Below are 23,052 nucleotides of genomic sequence, written 5' to 3'. Positions count from 1 at the left end.
CTCTATTTTTTCTTCTATACTTGTTAGCTGGAATTCTTGTGAAATAATCAGCTTTCCCCCATCAACTAACGTTGCTTTATAATATTTTTTAAACTTATTTAAAAAAATATGGAAGCATTAGAATTGCTGTGTCTTCCCTTAGAGATGAGAGTGCCTGGCAGACAGGCTATGGTGTAGCGATCGCTGTGTTCCTAATGCCTAGGATGCCTTCTGTGAGCCAACTCAAACATCTGGCGCTGCTCTCAAAAGGCGCCTGCCAGATCATAGTCTTAAATGAACTCAGGGAGCCCATTTAAAAGAGTTAATTTTGTAAATTAAGTTGCCAGGTGAAAATTCTCACTCGAGGATGAGGTCATTAGCCACCACAGCTGCGGACCTTCAAGGCCCCCTGAGAGGAGCTCGGGGCGGAGATCAGGAGTGAGGCGCTCTGTGCTCTGGGAAAAGCTGGAGAAGGTTTTAGGAGCCCGGTTCTCGCCTCCCCTCACATCTAGAAAGGCACAAAATCATTAATGGGGCGTCCGCTCCTCGTGTCCAGCAGCAGCGCGTGCTTGACTGCTCGTCTGCTGGCCGGTCACCCAGGCCCTGAGCTGCTGAGGCGCTGTCCCCTGGACATAGGGGACATTTTGCCCCAAATAAAACCCAACTCGCAACTCTCACCTTGTGCATTTATTTTCAGTCGACAAAGTTCACTGTTAAAAGCTCGCTGCTACAAAGACTTTATTTGCTTATTTGCAATTCAAACTGAGAAATATTTCACCTAGCAACTCTGGGCGACAATTCATTTTGAGGGATGACTATTTTTGTCAATCATTCATAACGTGTACAAATTACTTTTATCACCTCCTCTGATTTTTCTCTGTGGGAATTAAAAAACAAAACAAAACCCTACTAGAAATTGGAAAATAAATGTTTTCTTTATCTTTAAACAGCACTCCCTAAAATATAACAGCACTATAGGCTGTGTTTGATTGGATCCTTCACAGGCGTTAATCGAATCAAAATCACCCAGATAAGGGTCACCTGCTCTGGGCAGCGGGCGGCACGAAGAGAACCCGCCACGAACCAGACCCGCGCGCTGACCCTCTCGCCCCGCCCACTTCTCGCCCAAGTCCCGCAATCCCCGCCCACCAGCGCTACAATGCAGCCTCCGCTCCGCGGCTCCCTTCCCCTCAGCCCACACCCCGCCCACGCTCCTCAAGCCCCGCCCACCGGCGCTACACCGCGGCCTCTCCTAGCGCCTCCATCGGCCTGCTCTTCCTTCCGCCCGGGGCATCCCCACCTCGGCCAGCCCACCCGCTTCCTGTGGGTGGTGCGGGGCTCCGGCGCGCCCGCCTGACGTGATTGTTGTGCGCGCGCGTCGCTCTGGAGTCCCGAGCCCGCCATTGGCGTTTTCTAGTCAGCGGCATCCTGCTGGCGGGGGTTCGGGGCCGAGCGCGGGGCGCGCGTCGCAACCGCTCTCCCCGCGGCTGGCAGAGCTCCGTTATGGCTGCGGCGGAGGCGGAGGGGGCGAGCGCGGCTGCAGTTCCTGGTTCGGGTGCCGACGGCAGTGGCAAGTCGCCCGGAGTCGAAGGAGAGGGAGGAGGAGCGGTGGGCAAAGAGAAGGACGCGGCCGCGAAAGGAGCGGAGGCCGTCGGGGACAGTGAGGATGACGGCGAGGATGTGTTCGAGGTGGAGAAAATCCTGGACATGAAGATCGATGGGGTACATGCGGGGCCCGGGCCGGGGGGAGGCTCACGCGCGGCGATCGGCGCGGCCGGAGTGGTGCTGCCCGCTCAGGAGGCGCTGGAGGCGGTGTAGACGGATGTCCACGGCGCGGGGACATTGAGAGGAGGCTTCCTTCTTAGGCCCCGTCCGCGCCATCCCCATCCCCATCCTTGGGGGACGGCGTCTCGGGTCTGAGAGCCTGAGCATCCTCGCCCGCTCTCCCTGTGCGGCGTGTGCCAGCAGCCTCTCAGGAGCCTTGAATTCCTCGCCGCGCCCTGCCCGGCGCTTCCCGCCCAGTGTCTGTGTGAAAGCCGTGTTTCACCCTGGTCCCCGCAGAGTGTGGTGCTTCCCCATTTATGCCCTTCAAGCTTATCGTTCTTTACATGTTTGTCTCCTGCTAGATTGTAGGCTCCTTTGGTAGACTATGCTTTTTATTAATTCGTTATCGCTGACACTTTAATCCAGTGCCTAGCATGCCGTGCTTGCTTTGTGTATATCAGATTGAGTGAATGAACTGTGGGCTGGAGGCTGGGGGAAGGTGAGAGGGTGGGAGGATGGGCAATGGGAAAATAATCTGTTTTAGTAAATAGGTGTAAGATGACCAAAGGCCCTACACAGTGGTCGTTCTGTATATTGTGTTCTTTTTATTTTTTATTTATTTTATTTTTTTGCGGTACGCGGGCCTCTCACTGCTGTGGCCTCTCCCGTTGCGGAGCACAGGCTCCGGACGCGCAGGCTCAGTGGCCATGGCTCACGGGCCCAGCCGCTCTGTGGCATGTGGGATCCTCCCGGACCGGGGCACGAACCCGTGTCACCTGCATCGGCAGGCGGACTCTCAACCACTGCTCCACCAGGGAAGTCCCCCTGTGTTCTTTTTATTGTCTGTTATTTCCCATTTGTCATACGCTACCTTATATTAATTTTTTTGTCCATTCATTCAGCAGACTTTTTTTGTTTTCAACTACTGCATGGGTAGGTGCTGTGTTAGGTCCTGAGGATATAGAGATGAGTTGTAGCATACACAGTTGCTGACATTAAAGATTCTCCTGGAGCTTCCCTGGTGGCGCAGTGGTTGAGAGTCCGCCTGCCGATGCAGGGGACACAGGTTCGTGACCCGGTCCGGGAAGATCCCACATACCGCGGAGCGGCTGGGCCCGTGAGCCATGGCCGTTGAGCCTGCGCGTCCGGAGCCTGTGCTGCGCAACGGGAGAGGCCACAACACTGAGAGGCCCGCGTACCGCAAAAAAAAAAAAAAAAAAAGATTCTCCTGTACAGTGGGGGATAAATAACCGAAATCCAGCGTCATCAATCTTATTGTTAGTTGCAGTAAAGATAGGGACATTTCTATGTATAATTTTCCCAGATACCTTGTAAGCACCTTGAGGTGATAGGTGTATCACCTGCGTTTAACATAGTGCTTGGCAGGTGAAAGATATTCAGAAAATATTTGGTTAGGAGCGTAATATCTTCAGAATTGTTGATTCACTTCTTTTACAATATTCAATTTTGCCAGTTCCAAAGAACTGTAGGCACTGTACCTAAAGCCCCACATTAAAAAAAATTTTTTTCTTTCATTTAAATGGAATCTCACTATATTTGTTTGGTGTGTGTCTGCATTTTTTGCTCAACAATATCTTTGTGAGATTTATTCCATGTTGTTGGAGCTATAGTTTCTTTCCTTTTCATTGCTGCATAGTTGTTGGCCCTCAAACAACTTGGGGCCTGGGGGTGCCTGACCCCTGTACAGCTGAAAAGCCACTTATAAACTCCCCCAGAACCTAACTAATAGCCTTCTACCAGAAGGGGAAGCCTTACCCATAGTAGAAACAGTCAGTTAACACATATTTTGTATATTATGTGTATTGTATACTGTATCCTTAATTAAAAAGTAAACTAAAGAAAAGAAAATATTTAAAAAATCAGAAGGAAGAGAAAATGTATTTACAGTAATTTATACCCTAAGTATACATCTTCTGTTTATGAGATGAATTGCTTGTCAGAACCTACATCAATATTGTCTTATATGATACAAAACACTGTAGATGTTATATGTATTACCAGCACTGGACATCAAAAATGAAAAGATAATGTGAAAAAGTTTATTGATTCATACTTTATGGTAGCCTAGTGTAATCGATAAAATTGCTTCCCAGTAGCCTAGCCTAGACACTAATGAATGAATTGTTAGAAAATTTTTGTGGCGTATGGTATTACAGTCATATTCATAGTACAGTATCAGAAACATTATTACATTTTTAAAGAAGTCACTTACCTGTAATAATCTAATACTCACTTTCTCCAATTAGAAAAGAATATGGTAATATAATTCTTTGAAAGCAAAGTTATAAAACGTTAAGAAAACTAACACATTAATTTTACATTAAATATCACACACCTTATGTCTTTGTAATGACCGACCAGTATTTACATATACTTTATGCATTCATTGCATACCTTTTTCTTAATCATTTCAGTACTTCTGGCTATGTGTTTCGTCTGTGACTTTTTTCAGATTGTTGGAAATCTCCAAAAAATTTTCATATATACATATATATATATTTTGGCTGTGTTGGGTCTTTGTTGCTGCACGCAGGCTTTGTCTAGTTGTGGTGAGCGGGGGCTACTCTTCATTGTGGTGTGTGGGCTTCTCATTGCAGTGACTTCTCTTGTTGTGGAGCACAGGCTCTAGGCGTGTGGGCTTCAGTAGTTGTGGCACATGGGCTCAGTAGTTGTGGCTTGCGGGCTCTAGAGTGCAGGCTCAGTAGTTGTGGTGCACAGGCTTAGTTGCTCCGCAGCATCAAAAATGAAACATCAAATGGACATCAAAAGAGATGTGGGATCTTCCCGGACCAGGGCTCGAACCCGTGTCCCCTGCATTGGCAGGCAGACTCTTAACCACTGTGCCACCAGGGAAGTCCAAATTTTCCAATATATTTATTGAAAAATATCTGCATATAGGTGGACCCCGCAGTTCAAACCCATGTTTTTAAAGGGTCAAGTGTATTCAGTTGTATGAACATACTACAGTCTCTCTTTTCTACTACTGTTGATGGGCATTTGGGTTTCCAGTTTTTGGCTATTGTGAATAACGCTTCTGTGAACTTTATTGAACATGTCTCCTGGTGTATTGTGCACAAATGTTTCTCTTGGTTGTATATACCTAGGAGTGGAATTGTTCAGACAGGATGCATGTGTCTTCAGCTTTAAGTGGAAACTGTTTTTGAAATTGGTTGTACCAATTTACACTACTGCTAATGTTTTATGAGAATTCCTTTTGTTAAGCATCCTATTGGCGCTTGATATTGTCAGTCTTTATACTTTTAGCCAGTACTGGTGGGGTATCTGATGGTATTTCCTACTTGTAATTTATATTTCTCTGGATTCTGCACTAGTAATCAGTGTTGAAATCATTGAGCATCTTTTCATATATTGGGTTGGCCAAAAAACGGACTTTTTGGCCAACCCAATACTTATTTTTTGGTCATTTGGTTATCTTTTATGAAGTGCCTGTTCAGATCTCTTTCTACTTTGTCTTTCTTTATTAATTTGTTGTATTCTAGATTCAAATCCTTTGTGGGTGATGTCATGTATATCTCTTTTCCTGCTATGTCTTTTTTGGTCAGTAGAAGTTCATATGATTAATGTAGAAAAACTTAATCTTTGTCTTGATGTTGAGTGCTTTTTTTTTTTTTGCGGTATGCGGGCCTCTCCCCGTTGTGGCCTCTCCCGTCGCGGAGCACAGGCTCCGGACGCGCAGGCCCAGCGGCCACGGCCCACGGGCCCAGCCACTCCGCGGCACGTGGGATCCTCCCGGACCGGGGCACGAACCCGTGTCACCTGCATCGGCAGGCAGACTCCCAACCACTGCGCCACCAGGGAAGCCCAATGTTGAGTGCTTTTTATGTCTGGTTTGAGAAATCTTTCCCTACCCTAAATATTCTCTCTTTTTTTTTTTCCTGAAAGCTCTGTTGTTTTGCCTTTCAGATTTTATATTTACATTTCACTTGGAATTGATTTTGTGTATAGTGTAATGTAGGGATCAGGTTTCATTGAGCAAATCTGTCTTTTTATTCTTTAACAATGCCTTATAAATTTTAGAATCAACTTGTCAATATCCTTGCACACATTAAAAACTTTGAATTTTTATTGGGATTCGCATTGAATCTGTGGGTAAATTTAGGATCAATTTAATTTCTTTCAATAATGTTTTATAGCTTTCTGTGTTGAGGTCTTAGTAAGTTGATTTTTAGGTATAATTGATATTTTTGATGCAGTGGTAAATGGTCTTTTGAAAAGTTTCATTGTCTTATTTGTTGCTCATACAATTAATTTTTGTGTATTTACCCTTTGTTAAAGAAATTCCATTTATTTCTAGTTGCTAAATACTTTTATTGCGAAAGGATGTTGAATTTTATTAAATTTTTTCCTGCATCTGTTAAGATGATCGCATAATTTTTCTCCCTTATATCACTGATGTGATAAACTACATTGATTTCCTAATGTTAAATCAACTTTGTGTTCATAGAATAAACCAAAGTTTGTTGTGATGTTACCCTTTTTTAGTGTTAGATTATATATTTCTTTATTTTTTCATTTATTTCTGCTTTTTCTTTTTTTATAAATTTATTTTATTTATTTTTTATTTTTGGCTGCATTGGGTCTTCGTTGCAGTGCGCCAGCTTCTCATTGTGGTGACTTCTCTTGTTGCAGAGCATGAGCTCTAGGTGCGCGGGCTGCAGTAGTTGTGGCACATGGGCTCGGTAGTTGTCGCGCATGGGCTTAGTTGCTCCGTGGCATGTGGGATCTTCCCGGACCAGGGCTCGAACCCATGTCCCCTTCATTGGCAGGCGGATTCTTAACTACTGTGCCACCAGGGAAGCCCAACAAAAATTTTAGCTAATTATCTAGTATATACAACCTAAGAGGATAAGAGGACGGACCATCTGCTGCCATTTAGTTTGTCCCACTGATTAAGCGAAAGATAATGTGGCTACCAAGAAAATAGACATTTGGGGAATTTTGAAGATAAGTTTGTAGATCCCAGGGCTATCATGAAATTTCTTAATATACAGCAAAGTCTTGGGCAATATTTGGGTTGACATTATTCCTATAAAAAAACATGTAATTCAGGTTTTCATTTGTTTTGTATACTGCTATACACATAGTGACCCTCAGTAAATATTTGTTGAATGAATGAATGAAGCAAAACTGCTGAAATGAAGGCTGTTAACAATTATCAGTCAGTTAAATCTGGAGCTAAAATTGAGATGTATTCCTTGTACTTGAGAATGATTGTTAATACTCCCTCATTCTCATTGACTAGATCAAACCTAATTGATAACAAGTATTAAATTTATATGTGTTCATTACTGCCTTTTTTTTAATCATCAGAAAAGTTGCAAGAATTGTGTAGAATCTCCCATACGCCTTTACCCAGATCCCCCAGTTGTTGATATTGGCTTTATTTTTTTTCTCTCTTTATTTATATACATTTTTTTCTGGCCCATTTGAAAGTAAATAGTGTTTTTTAAAAGCAACTTTGAGTAACACATTTAGCACTATTTTTATGCACACAAAACTAAGGTGGCCCACAGGTAAGGATCTTTGGTCTCCGAGCCCTGTTGTTGGGTACATTCAGGCATCCCTCCACTCCCCTGTAGCGGTGTAACTTCTCCTGTGGTATTTGTGCCAAGAGCAGGAGTGCCGCCACGAGGACCTAAGCAAGCCGCTCTCTCACCTTGGTTTATCTCCAGTTTTAACTGCGCCTTCATAGAGCTCTTACAGGGTTGTGTATTAATAGTTTTCTCTTTCCACACTGTTTTGCTAAAAAGCATACGCATGCATTTTCAGTTGTTATAATCACTGCCCTGCACCCAGTTATATAGCTGAACCGTTAAACTGACATGCTTTCTCTTTTTTTGGGGGGGGGGGCCCACCATGCGGGATCTTAGTTCCCTGACCACGGATCAAACCCACGCCCTGTGCAGTGGAAGCTCGGAGTCTTAACCACTAGACTGCCAGGGAATTCCCAACATAGACTCTTAATTATTATTTTAAAATTATAAAGATTTTCAGGATTATTTCTAAAAGTTAAGAGGCTACTCTTTTCCCACTATTTCTTAGTTTCTAATCCTGTTAGATGCTAATGCTTGGTCTTTCTACAGATGGCAGAATGATTGAAAGGCAGTGTGGGCATGATGGAAGGGTGCAATGGGAGGGAACAGTGGTTGGCAGTCAGTTTCGAAAGTTGATTGCCTTGGTGGTTGTATGAATAAAATCAGACAAGTGTTAAGAGTATAGCTAGAATGGTGCTCTGCAATTCGTGCAGAAAACTATTGCATGAGTATGTTCTTGCTTCTCAGTGAGATTGGGTATTGAGCAGAAAAGAAAAATCAGAAATCTGGAAAAGCAAGAATTTGGAATATATATGACAAAGATTTAATAGCCATCAAGTATTAAAAAGAAAGGGAATTCCCTGGCAGTCCAGTGGTTACGACTTGGCACTTTCGCTGCCATAGCCCGGGTTCAATCCTTGGTGGGGGAACTGATCCCGCAAGCCGTGTGGCAAGGCCAAAAAAAGAAGTATTAAAGAGAAAAATTCTCATAAATGAGCAAGAAAATGGGCAAAAGATACAACAGGTAATTTTAAAATATTGTTGATGTAGTTTATATATATGATTTTATATGTGTATCTTTTTTTTTTTTATATATGTGTATCTTAAACTTTTTCATTTCAACCATTTTTCAGTGTGTGGTTCAGTGGCATTAAGTACATCCACACTGATGTGCAGTCATCATCACCATCCAGCTCCGGAACTTTTCCATCTTCCCAAGCTGAAACTCTGTACCCATTAAATACTAATTCCCTATTCTCCCTCCTCTCAGCCCCTGGCAGCCACTATTCTCCTTTCTGTCTTCATGAGTTTCCCTATTCTAGGTACTTCATATAAATGGAATCATAAATACTGGGTTGGCCAAAAAGTTCATTTGGGTTTTTACAGAACGAACTTTTTGGCCAGTTCAGCATTTTCCTTCTGTGTCTGGCTTATTTCACCTAGCATAATGTTTTTTAAGGTTCATCCATATTGTAGCATGTGTTAGAATTTCCTTCCCTTTTAAGGCTGAATAATCCATTATATGTGTATACCACATTTTGTTTATGTATTCATCTGTTGATTGTTTGTTTGGGTTGTTTCCCACTTTTTAGCTATTGTGAATAATGCTGCCCTGAAATGTGTGTTCAGATATCTGTTTGAGTCTCTGTTTTCAGTTCTTTTGGATATATACCTTGGAGAAGAATTACTGGATTATGAGGTAATTCTGTTTAACTTTTTGAGGAGTTGCCAAACTGTTTTCCACAGCAGTTGTACCATTTCAGGTTCCCACCATCAATGTGAGAACGTTCTCATTTCTCCACATCCTCACCAACACTTGTTACTTTCTATGTTTTTGTTTGACCTAGTGGGTGTGAGGTAGTATCTTGTGGTTTTGAAATTTGCGTTTCCCAAAGGACTAATGATGTTGAGCATCTTTCCAGGTGCTATTGGTCATTGGTATATCTTCCTGGAGAAATGTCTATTCATGTCCTTCCTTTGTCCATTTTTTTTTTTTTTTTTTTTTTTGCGCTACACGGGCCTCTCACTGTTGTGGCCTCTCCCATTGCGGAGCACAGGCTCCGGACGCGCAGGCCCAGCGGCCATGGCTCACGGGCCTAGCCGCTCCACGGCATGTGGGATCCTCCCGGAACAGGGCACGAACCCGTGTCCCCTGCATCGGCAGGCGGACCCCCAACCACTGCGCCACCAGGGAAGCCCCCCTTTGTCCATTTATAACTGTGTTGTCTCGTTTTGGGGTTGGAGGAGGTTTTTTTTTTAAATATATTCTGGATGTTGATCCCTTATGAGATGTCATTTGGAAATATTCTCTCCAGTTACATGGGTTTCCTTTTCACTCTATTGATAATGTCCTTTATTCGCACAAAAGTTTTTGTTTTTGATGAAGTTATTTTACCTATTTTTTTCTTTTGTTTGGGCTTTTGATGTTTTGATGTTGTATATATACCTTGCTCACTTCATATATACATGCTCACTTCATGTCTCTGTGTCACATTTTGGTAATTCTCACAATATTTCACACTTTTTCATAATTTCTATATTTGTTATGGTGATCTGTGACCAGTGATTTTTGATGTTACTATGGCAAAAAGATTACCGCTCACTGGAGACTCAGATGATGGTTAGCATTTTTTAGCAATGAAGTGTTTTTTAATTAAGGTAGGTGCATTGTTTTCTTAGATAATGCTACTGCATACTCAGTAGACCAAGGTATAAATATAAACATAACATTTATATGCACTGCAAAACCGAAAAAATTGTGTGACCTGCTTTATTGTGATATTTATTGCAGTGGTCTGGAGCCAAACTCACAATATCTCTTAGGTATGCCTGTATCCAAGAATTCATTGTCAAATCCAAGGTCCTGAAGATATACCCCTGTGTTTTCTTCTAAGAATTTTATGGTTTTAGCTTTTAAATTTAGGTCTTTGATCTATTTTGAGTTAATTTTTGTGTATGGTGTGAGATAGGGATTTAACTTCATTCTTTCATATGTGAAAATCCAGTTGTCCCAGCACAATTTGTGTCCCTGTTCATTGGACTTGGCACCTTTATCAAATATCAGTTGGCCTTAGATGTGTGGGTTTATTTCTGGACTCCATGTATCTGTTCTTATGCCAGTACCATACTGTTTTGATTATTGTGGCTCTGTAGTAAAATTTGAAATCAAGAAGTGTGAGTCCTCCAAATTTGTTCTTTTTCAAGATTATTTTGCCTATTCAGGACTTCTTCCAATTCCATATGAATTTGCGGTTTGTCTTTACTACCTTTGCAAACGAGGCTATTGGAATTTTGATAGGGACCTGAGGTCACTTTGGTAGTGTTGACATCTTAACGGTATTAAGTCTTCCTACCAAAGAACACAGATGTCTTTCCATTTACTTGTATCTTCTCTAATTACTTTCAGCAATGTTTTGTAGTTTTTAGTATGCAAGTCTTTTATGTCCTTAGCTAAGTTTATTCTTGAGTATTTTATACTTTAGATGCTATTGTAAATGGAATTGCTTTCTTAATTTCATTTTTGGTTTGGGCATTTCAGATGTATAGAAACAATTAATTTTTGTGTGTATTGTACCCTGCAACTTTGCTGAGTTCATTTATTAGATCTGGTTACTTTCTTGTGTATTCTTTGGGATTTTTTTATAAATAGAATCATATCATCCATGAATATAGTTTCATTTCTTCCTTTCCAACCTGGATGCGTTTTATAGCTTTTTCTTACCTAATTGCTCTGGCTAGAACTTCCAGTACAACGTTGAATAGCAGTGGTGAAAGTGGGCACATAGCAGGTAATTTTTCAAAGAAAAAATGTAAATGGCTTAATGATAATTTTGTAAGTGGATGTGGAATATGGCAGAACTTTTTTTGTAAATTGCCATATAGTAAACATTTTAGACTTTGTAGGCTGAGAGACAATTTGGGGGTTTAGGGTTGGTGTTCCTTGTCGTGGTAGAAATGTGACCTCATTCTCCTAAAAAACTTTCGTTCTCTCAAAGACAGTGATCTTCCTTCTTGGGAACTCACTAGAACGTGTTACCCGCATCTGCCTTTGGCATTTACACGTATTGCCTTCACAGTGCGGGCTGACTTTCTGCATGCAGCCCAGGTCCTGGGTTTGGATTTCAGCTGTACTACTCTTTTTTTTTTTTTTTTTTTTTGCGGTACGCGGGCCTCTCAGTGCTGCGGCTTCTCCCATTGCGGAGCACAGGCTCCGGATGCGCAGGCTCAACGGCTATGGCTCACGGGCCCAGCCGCTCTGCGGCATGTGGGATCTTCCCGGACCGGGGCACGAACCCGCGTCCGCTGCATCGGCAGGCGGACCCTCAACCACTGCGCCACCAGGGAAGCCCTGAACTACTCCTTAGCTGTGTAATCATTAGTAGTTAGTCTGTCTAGAAGCTTCAGTTTCCTCATCTGTAAAATGAATATTAATACTTCACAGGGTTATTCTAAAGATTAAGTGAACCAATAAATGAAGAGATTTTGACAGTGCACAACACATTTTGAGGCACTTGATGTAAATATAATTCTTCTTTTGATTTGTTTTTGTGTGTTTGTTTTAATTTTTTTTTAGTTGAACTGAAATTCACTTAGAATATTACATTAGTTTCAGGTGTAATGATCGGGTGATTTGTTTTCAACCATTTAAAAATGTAAAACCATTCTTAGCTTACAGGATGAGCAAAAACAGAGGCAGGCCCTGCTACAGTTTGCTGATCCCTGCTCTTGTATCGGATGAGGTGAAAGTTGGAGCATCTTTTCTGGAAGACATTTGACAGTGCATTTTTACAATCTTTAAATGGCTTTATTATTTGATCCCGTCTCTCTTTTGGGAATTTATTCTAACAACCTAATCAGAGTCACAGTGTTACTTATAAAAAACACAAATTGGAGACAATCAAACCAACCTTTGGTTTCCAAAGGGAGAGTTTTCATTGTTGTTTGTTTGGTTTTTTTTTGTGTGTGTGTGGTATGCGGGCCTCTCACTGCTGTGGCCTCTCCCGTTGCGGAGCACAGGCTCCGGACGCGCAGGCTCAGCGGCCATGGCTCACGGGCCCAGCCACTCCGCGGCATGTGGGATCTTCCCGGACCGGGGCACGAACCCGTGTCCCCTGCATCGGCAGGCGGACTCTCAACCACTGCGCCACCAGGGAAGCCCATGTATTTTTTGTTGTATTTATATGATGGAATAATGTTCAGTCACTAAAAATTATGTTTCTGGAAGATATTAAAGCAAGAAATGTTTGATATATCAGTGAGAAAGCAAGATAAAACTGATAGTATCCCAGTGTTTTAAGTATATATACATTAAATATATACTTATAAATGCAAAAGGTGAAGGAAATAGATCAAATTGTTATCAGTATTTTGAGGTGACTTTTATTTGTTTTTTCCTGTTTTTCATTGATTTTCAAAGACTGCACATTGCTTATATAATCAGAAAAAGACCTCAGTCTTTGGATTATTAAAAACATGGATTGATGGTATTGTGGTTTTATTTGTTTGTTTATTTTAATTTTTTTAAAATTGAGGTATTGGGCTTCCCTGGTGGTGCAGTGGTTGAAAGTCCGCCTGCCGATGCAGGGGACACAGGTTCGTGCCCGGGTCTGGAGGGATCCCACATGCCGCGGAGCGGCTGGGCCCGTGAGACACGGCCACTGAGCCTGCGCGTCCGGAGCCTGTGCTCCGCAACGGGAGAGGCCACAACAGAGAGAGGCCCACGTACCGCAAAAAAAAAAAAAAAAAAAATTGAGGTATTATTGACATTATATATAACATTATAATAGCCTTAGGTGTACGACATAATGATTTGATATTTGTATACATTGTGAAATGATCACCACAGGAAGTCTAGTTAACATCTAACATTTTTTTCTTGTGCTGAGAACGTTTAAGATCTGCACTCTTAGCAGCTTTCGAATGTGCAGCACAGCATTATTAACTGGCCACACGCTGCACATTTGTCACATCCCCGCCACATATTTACCTTGTAACTGGAAGTTTGCGCCTCTTGACCCCTCACCCATTTCCCAGCCCCACCCCTGCCTCTGGCAACCACCGGTCTGCTTTCTGTATCTGTGAGCTTGGGTTTGTTTGCTTGTTTTTCTTTTCCTTTTAAATATTTATTTATTTATTTATTTTTGGCTGCCTTGGGTCTTAGTTGCTGCGTGGGGGCTTTCTCTAGTTGCAGCAAGCTGGGACTACTCTTCCATGCAGTGCGCGGGCTTCTCTTGTTGAGGAGCACGGGCTCTAGGCACGCGGGCTTAGTAGTTGTGGCTCGCGGGCTCTAGAGCGCAGGCTCAGTAGTTGTGGCTCACGGGCTTAGTTGCTCCGCGGCATGTGGGATCTTCCTGGACCAGGGCTCGAGCCCGCATCCCCTGCATTGGCAGGCGGATTTCTTAACCACTGCGCCACCAGGGAAGCCCTGTTTTTCTTTTTATATTACATGTGTAAGTGAGATCATGTAGTGTTTATCTTTCTCTGACTTATTTCACTTATCGTAAGGCCCTTGAGGTCCATCCATGTTGTTGCATATGGCAAGACTTCATTCTTTTTTTTAATGGCTGAATAATTGTGTGAGTGTGTGTGTGTGTGTGTGTGTACATACATATATGTGTGATGTATATGATTATATATGTATGTGATATATATGTGTGTGTCTATATACACATACTGCGTTTTCTGTATTCATTTATTGATGGTCACTTGGATTGTTTCCACTTTTTGGCTATTGTAACTAATGCTGCAGTGAACATGGGGTACGTATATCTTTTCCAGTTAGTATTTTCATTTTCTTTTGATAAATACCCAGAAGTGGGATTGATGAATCATATGGTAGTTCTGTTTTTAATTTTTTGAGGGTCTTCCATACTGTTTTTCTTAGTGGCTACACCAATTTACAGTCTCACCCAGAAGTGCAAAAAAGAGGTCTTTTTCTGCACATCCTCGTCAGCACTTGATATTTCTTCTGTTTTTGATAATCGCCATTCTAACAGGTGTGAGGTGACAACTCATTGTGGTTTTGATTTGCATTCCTCTAATAATTAGTGATGTTGAGCATCTTTTCAGCTATCTGTTGGCCATCTGTATGTCTTCTTTGGAAAACTGTTCAGTTGTTCTGCCCATTTTTTAATCAGATTGTTTTTTGCTTTTTACTTGTATCAGTTTTTTATGTATTCTGGATATTGACTCTCAGATATATGATTTGCTGATATCTTCCCACTCAGTAGGTTGCCTTTTCATTTTATTAATGGTTTCCTTTGCTGTGTAGAAGCTTTTTAGTATGATGTAGTATGACTTGTTTACTTTTGCTTTTGTTGCTTTTGCTTTTGGTGTGATACTGTTTTTGTTTTTGTTTTTGCCACTTGCTTCAGGAGATTAACATTTTTTTACATTTGTTTTATTGTGGTTATTTAATTTAAAAATTAGTTATTAAGTGAAAAGTAATACGTGCAAAACAGATTGAAGATTGACTCTCCTTCCTTCCTTCTCCCCAGAAACTGTTACAATTACCAGCTTCTCATGTCTTGCAGAGAACATTTTAAGAGAGGCTTTTAGGCTGATTCACATTTGGAGGGGACAGATTAAAATATGACTGATATTTTATTATTCCACTACAGTAAGCACTTGCCCTCAGAGGGAGAAGCTACAGCTGTACTTAGATCGGATGGACTTTCATTATGTATTTTAAGGAATTCACAAATGATCTCAGGAGATGAACAGTCTTTACCATGATTTTAATCTCCATTTCAGGTTGGTTCATGTATTCTCAGCAACTGTATGGCTTTGGAGCTATAGTCAAGTCTAACATCCTCTATTTGCCTGTTTTTAATTTATATAACAGGGCAAGATCGTTTATAAAGTTCGATGGAAAGGATACACATCAGATGATGATACCTGGGAGCCTGAGGTTCACCTTGAGGACTGTAAAGAAGTTCTTCTTGAATTTAGGAAGAAAGTTGCGAATAACAAAGCTAAACCAGTGAAGAAGGATGTCCAGGTATTATATTTTATCTCATAGTGGGTTTTTTTAGTATAATAAGTTTATTATAAATTTTAGTAATATACAGAATGTATAGTAAGGAATTTACAGATAATAATAAAATATACAACATTCCTATTGTGAGTTCTGTATAGCCAGTTGATTCTCATAGAATGCTTTCATTGATTTTTGCCAGGCTCTTTTTTCTGTAGCCAAGCTGTGATTGCAGGTGACATACAGGTATAGTTGGGGCATGTTGTTATTTTCCTTTAAGTTAAGAGTAAGATGATAGTGGGGAGAAAAGAGATGTGTTGAAACTTTACTTGTTCGTCCATGATGTGAGCATCATGTTTTTGTATACCTGAGGAATATTTTTTATGCTATTCATCATAGTATTATTAACTATGGTCACATTATTATTATTAACTATGGTCACATTAAATATGGTCATATTCATCATGTTTTTGTATACCTGAGGAAAATTTATGTTACTATTACAGATACAACACATACTCTTATATTTAATCAGCATTATTAACATATTTCTAAGTCTGACTTTTCTGCTAATTCAAACAATTCTTAGATCACTTTATAAAGCTATAAATTTTAATCCATTTCAGATTATTCATAGGTCTGATTATCTCCGGGTCTTCTGTTTTTCTTTTCTATTTCCACTTCAATTTTTAACCACTTTATGGTTTTTTAGTAGCTCTTGTTGGTGGTAAGGAAGGATAAAGAATTGAAAGGAACTCAGATGAGTTAAACTTCTATCATCAGCAGTTTGAAAAAAGACTTGATGGTGGTCTAAAGTGGGATAACATTAAAACTAATGCACAAACTTGGTTTAAGAGTTTCCTTCTATGGATTTGTCCATTGTTTTATCCTTGATTCTCATATTCCATACATTATTGAATTGGCTTTATTTATGAATCTTCTAAGAATTTCCCATTTTACTTTTCTTTGTAAGTTTCATTTATAGCTTCTATTTATAAATTGAACTGACTCTAATTCAACTTATTGCTTTTGCTTTTAGTTTTCTTTTTCATTAGAAATAATTATCATTTTTTAGAATACTGACAGAGGTTCTTGAACTTAGAACTATATAGTGAAAATTGCTCACAATAAAGAGTCTTAGTTGTTGAAGTTATTTTTTAAGGGCTGAATATTGATCCCTTCTTTCCCAACAATTTGAGTTTCAGCTGCATACTTAGTATTTTTTAAATGACAAAAACAGTATTGGGACTTGACTGTGTGTAGCGGTTGTTAACAATAATAGCCGTGATAGAGGCAGCTTCTGCTCACCCAGCACATTTCCTCTGTCTGTGCCAAATGCTGGGCCAGCACTTTCATGGATTAAGATGAGAAAACGGAGGCTTAGGTAAGTTCAGTGCCAGCCCAGATTCACCCATTAGTAGTGACAGAGACAGGCAGCCACACTCTTAACCACTATGGTAGGTTTTCTTTTGGTTTGGGCTGTAGTTTGAAATCCATTTAGAGGAGTAGAATTACCAGTTTTTTAATTGTATGCTGTAGTGGCAGGGTCTTTAATAAATACTGTTTTTAAATTACTAAGCAAAACCTTCAGTACTTTTAAAATTTTTGTAAAGGAAATCCTTCACAAGATGAGTTCAGATTAGAGAATGTTTTCTTTAGTTTTTTGCTGCAGTTATACTTCACTTTTCTAGAATGGGTGCCTACTCCCTCCTTCCCTATTTCTTTCAGTAAAAACACTATACAAATACAAATGCACCTGTCTTACTAAGTGATTGGTTCATATTACTCTCAAAGTTTAGACATTTTGATTGAAATCTTCTTAAATTTATTTCTAACTTTCCTGCTTTTATTAGTGAGATAAGTTTGCTGAAACTTCTCCCAAGAAGTCTTGACTTATAGAATACTGGCTTTATTGGCCCTTTCACTTTATCAAGGCTCTGGTTAAACCCAACTTGCAACTCTCTTGATTTAAAATTATTGATGACAGTCTGAATGAGAATGATTCCTGATCGACTGGTCTGTTTGAGGCTTATTCTTTTTTTTTTTTAATTTTTTAATTTATTTGGCTGCATCTGGTCTTAGTTGCGGCTCACCGGATCTTCGTTGTGGCATGCGGGATCTTTCGTTGTGGTGCATGGGCTTCTCTCTAGTTGTGGCGCTCAGTAGTTGGGGCGAGTGTGCTTAGTTGTCCTTTGGCCTGTGGGATCTTAGTTCACCGACCAGGGATCGAACCCACTTCCCCTGCATTGGAAGGCGGATTCTCAACCACTGGACCACCAGGGAAGTCCCTGAGGCTTATTCTTAATCCTTGTCCTAGTTTAAGGAAGACACTTGTCCACTTGGAAGTGTCTTTTTCTTAGCTATCCTTACTATTTTATAAGTAACTTAAAATTCTAGGCACTAACAACATTTTGAATTTTTATAAGACTGAAACCTCTATTTCTTATGTCAGGTGAACTTTCTCCTGAATTCTGTCTTTTATAAAGTATTCCAGTATTTATACTGCTATGACTTTTTGACCTAATCATTGAGTAGTATCAGTGGACAGGCATATGGCAAAAATGCAGTGGTCGCTAACCTTTTCCCACTTTAGCAAAATAGTTTTTTTTGTTTTTTGCGGTACGCGGGCCTCTCACCGTCGTGGCCCCTCCCGCTGCGGAGCACAGGCTCCGGACGCGCAGGCTCAGCGGCCATGTCACGGGCCCAGCCGCTCCGCGGCATTGTGGGATCCCCCCGGACCTGGGCACGAACCCGTGTCTCCTGCATCAGCAGGCGGACTCTCAACCACCGCGCCACCAGGGAAGCCCAGCAAAATAGTTTTGCTGTTCATAGGTTCTTGTGATTCTTTCACTGTAAGTATAGAAGTAGAGAGCCAGTAGGAGAAAATGCTTTGTTCATCTCGTCATCGTTCTGTTCATGCAAGAAACAAATATTTGCTACCTATGTGAAAACTGATATTTCCCATTCACCAAAATCTTTGTCTTGTGGAGAGGTTTTACTACAGCAGTATTTAAGACTATTTGATTCGTCAGTTTATCTACTTAAATCTGGGAGCACTGCTTGCCTAGGACTTAGTAAGCATCACAGAAGTTAGGAATGGATTCTAAAATACTCCAAAAAGTGATTGTTGATACTCTTCACCAGAAAATATACATGATGCAGAAATGGTATTTGTTCATTAAAATACTTTTTGTCATTTAGCATTCGGATACCTTTTTACCTTTTTGCTGACCATTGGGTATTTGAAGCTAAAAAGAAAAACTGAGGTGCTGTTTAACATTCATTTGTGTGAGACACTCCAGACCTTCATCTTTAGTGACTGAAAATCTACGGACAAGGCGGCCGCTGGTCTGCTTGAGCTTTGATGATGGATGTCCCATGACACAGAAGAACCTCTACTGGCCTGTCATGGCAACACTTTATTGTTTTTACATTTTTGGTTCTTTTTTAAGAGATAGCTTTTTTTTTTTCTTCCCCAAGTAAATATAGAGTGTCTTAAATGGACCAGACCCTTAAATGGTCACAGTTTTATGAAGATAGATCATATGTATCTTTTGCTCTTGAGGGGCCTTACAAGTTGTCCATGTATGATCTTACTTTTAAGAGTAGTACCATATAAAAGGATTTTGCCTTCTGCCTTTCTTTTTTTTTTAATTTATTTATTTTATTTTATTTTTGGCTGTGTTGGGTCTTTGTTGCTGCTTGCAGACTTTCTGTAGTTGTGGTGAGCGGGGGCTACTCTTCGTTGTGGTGCGTGGGCTTCTCATTGTGGTGTTTTCTCTTATTGCAGAGCATGGGCTCTAGACATGCAGGCTTCAGTAGTTGTGGCACGCGGGCTCTAGAGTACGGGCTCAGTAGTTGTGGCGCACGGGCTTAGTTGCTCTGTGGCATGTGGGTTCTTCCCAGACCAGGGCTCAAACCCGTGTCCCCTGCACTGCCAGGTGGATTCTTAACCACTGCGCCACCAGGGAAGCCCCTGCCTTTCTTTTAAAATAATTTTTTATCAATGCATATTCTAACCAGCAAACAACTGTGTTTTTTTTTGTTTTTTTTTTTTTTTTTTTTTTGCGGTACGTGGGCTTCTCACTGCTGTGGCCTCTCCCGTTGCGGAGCACAGGCTCCGGATGCGCAGGCTCAGCGGCCATGGCTCACGGGCCCAGCCGCTTCGCGGCATGTGGGATCTTCCCGGACCGGGGCACGAACCCATGTCCCCTGCATCGGCAGGCGGACTCTCAACCACTGCGCCACCAGGGAAGCCCACAACTGTGTTTTTTAATAATCATTTGTGTCCCTACTACTCAGCTAGGAGATAGTTTTGCCTTTATTTTAAAATTTGTCTGAGGGTAGCTTTTTGAAATACTGCCTATAAAATAATATATGTACTCTTTTAATGTAAAATGAATTAGAATTTGTGCACCCAAATAGGCTTTATTTTTGAGTGTACATTTTGTGAAGTAAACATTTATTCCAATAGTTCCATGGCCCTAAATGGTTTTAAATTATTTATTTTGGAATTGTCTTCATAAGAATCTATATGTCATGCAAGAAAATTTCTAGTAACGCCTCCTCTTTGTACCCAAGGAAAGCGTGGTGATGGCTCTAAAAGTGCAGGGGTGAGCTTCCAAAAGTTATTCGAGCAGCGGTTGCACTATTGAAAAGCTCATGGTTTCCAGAGGTGGTTCAGTAGAGGCAGTGATGCTGGGGTGTGCGTGCCTTGTTCAGTTGTTTTGCCATCACACCTCATGCACAGTATTGATCACCATTCCTGTAGGCTGGGCGTTGAGCAGGTGGGGCAGGGTGACTGACCCTGGGCCAGTCCCAGCTTAAAAGCCTGTCGACCTGGTGTGACTGTGATCAGAGTCCCGTTCATTTTCAAAGTTGTCCTAATTTGGATAATAAATAGTATGTTTACTTTATGTGTGAAACTATTAAAATGAGTAAGAAGACAGATTACTAGTATACTGAAAGTGCTCAGACTTGTGATATGTGTGGTTTTAATTTTGTTCGACTATTTTTTAGTTATTTTAAAAGTTAACACTAATTTCTTTGTATCATCTAATACCTGTTGTTTGATGGCAAACAACTGTTCATCAGATGGTAGCTATTTTTTATGTCCTGACTTCACTCAATCTGGCCAGTTACTCCAGGGCTGGATTACCCTGGTGCAACTAACCTACTGATTCATTAGATAATGCTAAATAATAATTTCACACAGAGTATTTTGAAGCCTAAAGCCAAAGTGCTATATTATTTATTTGCATCAACCCATTTATTTAAAACATAACAGGTTGTAACTATCTTGGGAGTAGTCTAATGACCAGAGGAAAAGTCTTGTTTCAAAGTTTTGTGCTAAGGAGCCAGCGTTAGAGCTCTTCCCAGGTGACTGAGGAATTAGGATAGGTAGCAGCAGCTCTCTTCACAGTAGCCAAGACATGAAGCAACCTAAGTGTCCATGGACAGGTGAATGGACACAGAAGATGTGGTACACGGTGGAGTATTAGTCATCAAAAAGAATGAAATCATGCCGTTTGCAGCAGCATGGATGGACCTAGAGATGATCATACTAAGCAAAGTAAGTCAGAGAGACAAATACCATAAAATATCACTTATACGTGGAATCTAAAATATGACACAAATGAACTTATTTACGAAACAGAAACCGACTCACAGACATAGAAAACAAACTGATGGTTACCAAAGGGGAAGGGGTGGGGATGAATTACGAGTTTGGGGTTAGCAGATACAAACTATCATCTATAGAGTGGATAAACAACAAGGTCCTACTGTAGAGCCCAGGAAACTGTCTGCATACCCGTAATAAACCATCATGGAAAAGGACATAAGTGTGGAGGTGTAACTGAATCGCTTCGCTGTGCGCCAGAAGCTGACGCGGCCTTGTAAATCAGCTGCGCTGGGCAGCAGCCGACGGGTGACCCAGCAGCCACCACATGGGGCCAGCAGCCTGGCTGGTGGCCAGGACCAGGTGAGACAACAGGGAGGCGCCGAGTAGCTGCGCCGAGAGGAGGCTGACCTCGCGCTGTGGGGTCCCAGCTGTGGATTTCGGGGGGGGGACCCCGGGGGTCTTTCTGTGTACAGGCGAGAGTCTTTGGAATTGTAGACTTCTTTTAAGTTGTTTTACCTGATGAAAGGGATAAGTCCAGCCTCTTGTTTGCTAATTATTTCATGTTCATTCATTAAAAAAATCCATTTCTCATATGTAAGTCATTAGGAGGAAGAAGAATAAGATGCGCCTCTGCCTTCAAGGCGCTCACGGTACGTGAAGGGGAGGGCCAGGTGGACGGAACCTGAAACATGGAGTGAGACACGATCTCGGGCAGCTGTGAGGCCGCTGTGGAAAGTCAGAGGATAAGCATCAAAGGTGCATTACAGAAGATTCGTCCTTTGGCCGAAGCCCTAAGAGATGAGAAATTCAAGGGTCCTAGGAGGGGAGGCAGGTACAAAGATGCAGAGTTTTGCAGAAGCACAGATTTTGGGGTGATGGTGAGAAGTGCCGGAGCTTTCCCTTGGAAAGGAGCAGGAGTGACACGGGGGCAGAAATTGGGAAGAAATTCGTGTGCGCCTGGATTTAAACTCAACCGTCTGGGCAGTAGAAGGGCCGGCAGAAGTTTGGAGGGAAGTTGTGTGATGAGATTTATGTTTTAGGAACTTGCTTTTTTGAAGAATTTTATTAGGAAAATTTGGACATATAAAAATGCAGAAGGCTGTATCGTGAGACTTGAGAATTCATCACTCAGTTCCAGTCACTATCAGGACTTCGCCATTCTTCCTGTCTGCGGCTCCCACTCTCCCCTTTTACTTGCTGGAGTATTTTAAGGCAAATACTTTAGTACTCCAGATGGCATATCACTCTACCCTGCAAAACTTTATTAAATTACAGACATTGTGAAAACATAACCGCTATACCATTATCGTACCAAAAAAGTTTACACTTGTTTCTTAATGTCTTCTATTATCTAATAATGTGTTCCCCCCAGCTGTCTCAAAGAAACAAAACAAAACATGTCTTTGTTGATTTGATTGAATTGGGATGTGAAAATGGTCTGCATGTTGTATATCATCAGTAATCTCTAAATATCTTCTAATCTATAACGGCTTCTTCCTCTAACCTTCCCCTATTTTTCCCCATCATGTTTATTTGATGAAGAGATCACATTGTTTTTCTGTAGAATTTCCCATATTCTGGGTTTGGATGAGCACATGATAGCTTATAACATGTTCCTCTGTCCCGTGTTCTTGTGAACTGGTAGCTAGATGTAGAAGCAGGATTGCTCTCAAGTTTGTTGGTTGATTGATTTATTTTGCAAGGATGGTCATGAGTGGTGCTATAACACATCAGAAGGCCCATCTTGTCTAGCTGACTCCTTTCCAGTGAAGTTAACAGGATCGTTGAGATTAGGTGTTTTCAGTCTTATCTACCATTAGAAAACTCCTCACATTTCGTGTGTAGGTTTTAGGAGCCATTGAAGAGTGTTGCCTAGAACTATTATTTCATTGCAGGTTGGAAAATAGTGATTTTCTAATTCTGACATTCCTTCTGCCTTTATTACTAACATCACTGGGAAGGTGATTCTGAGACGCTGTGGTCCTGACCTGACTCTGGAGTGGGGAGAGGCTGCTGGCGGGGAGAGGTGAGGGGCTGAACTGAGGTGGGGAGGTTGGAGAATTGATGCACATAGGATCGGTGACTGAGCTGATGAAGGAAGAAGTGGTGTCAGAGATGTCTCAGGTTACTGGCTT

At 41.4% G+C, this 23,052-nt stretch overlaps 1 protein-coding gene and 1 long non-coding RNA gene across 5 annotated transcripts in view; both read left to right on the top strand.

Moving 5' to 3' along the window:
* The first annotated feature begins 1,342 nt into the window (after nucleotides 1-1,342).
* MPHOSPH8 (M-phase phosphoprotein 8) overlaps nucleotides 1,343-23,052 on the top strand; it is a 50,107-nt gene continuing 28,397 nt past the window's right edge. For all 4 annotated transcript variants that reach the window (XR_010937078.1, XM_067713861.1, XM_067713860.1 and 1 more), the window contains exons 1-2: nucleotides 1,343-1,701; nucleotides 15,163-15,318. Coding sequence is in view for 3 of the 4 variants with exons in the window: in XM_067713861.1 (XP_067569962.1) it covers nucleotides 1,483-1,701; nucleotides 15,163-15,318 (375 nt within the window). In the remaining variant the exon portion in view is untranslated. The remainder of the gene's footprint in view (nucleotides 1,702-15,162; nucleotides 15,319-23,052) is intronic.
* LOC137211410 (uncharacterized) lies at nucleotides 16,281-22,315 on the top strand. The gene is made up of 2 exons (XR_010937081.1): nucleotides 16,281-21,277; nucleotides 21,517-22,315. It is a non-coding gene; the product is annotated as an uncharacterized lncRNA (long non-coding RNA).

Source organism: Pseudorca crassidens, chromosome 18 (assembly GCF_039906515.1).
Source record: "Pseudorca crassidens isolate mPseCra1 chromosome 18, mPseCra1.hap1, whole genome shotgun sequence".
Lineage (NCBI taxonomy): Eukaryota > Metazoa > Chordata > Mammalia > Artiodactyla > Delphinidae > Pseudorca > Pseudorca crassidens.
This window is presented reverse-complemented; position numbering and strand designations above follow the sequence as displayed.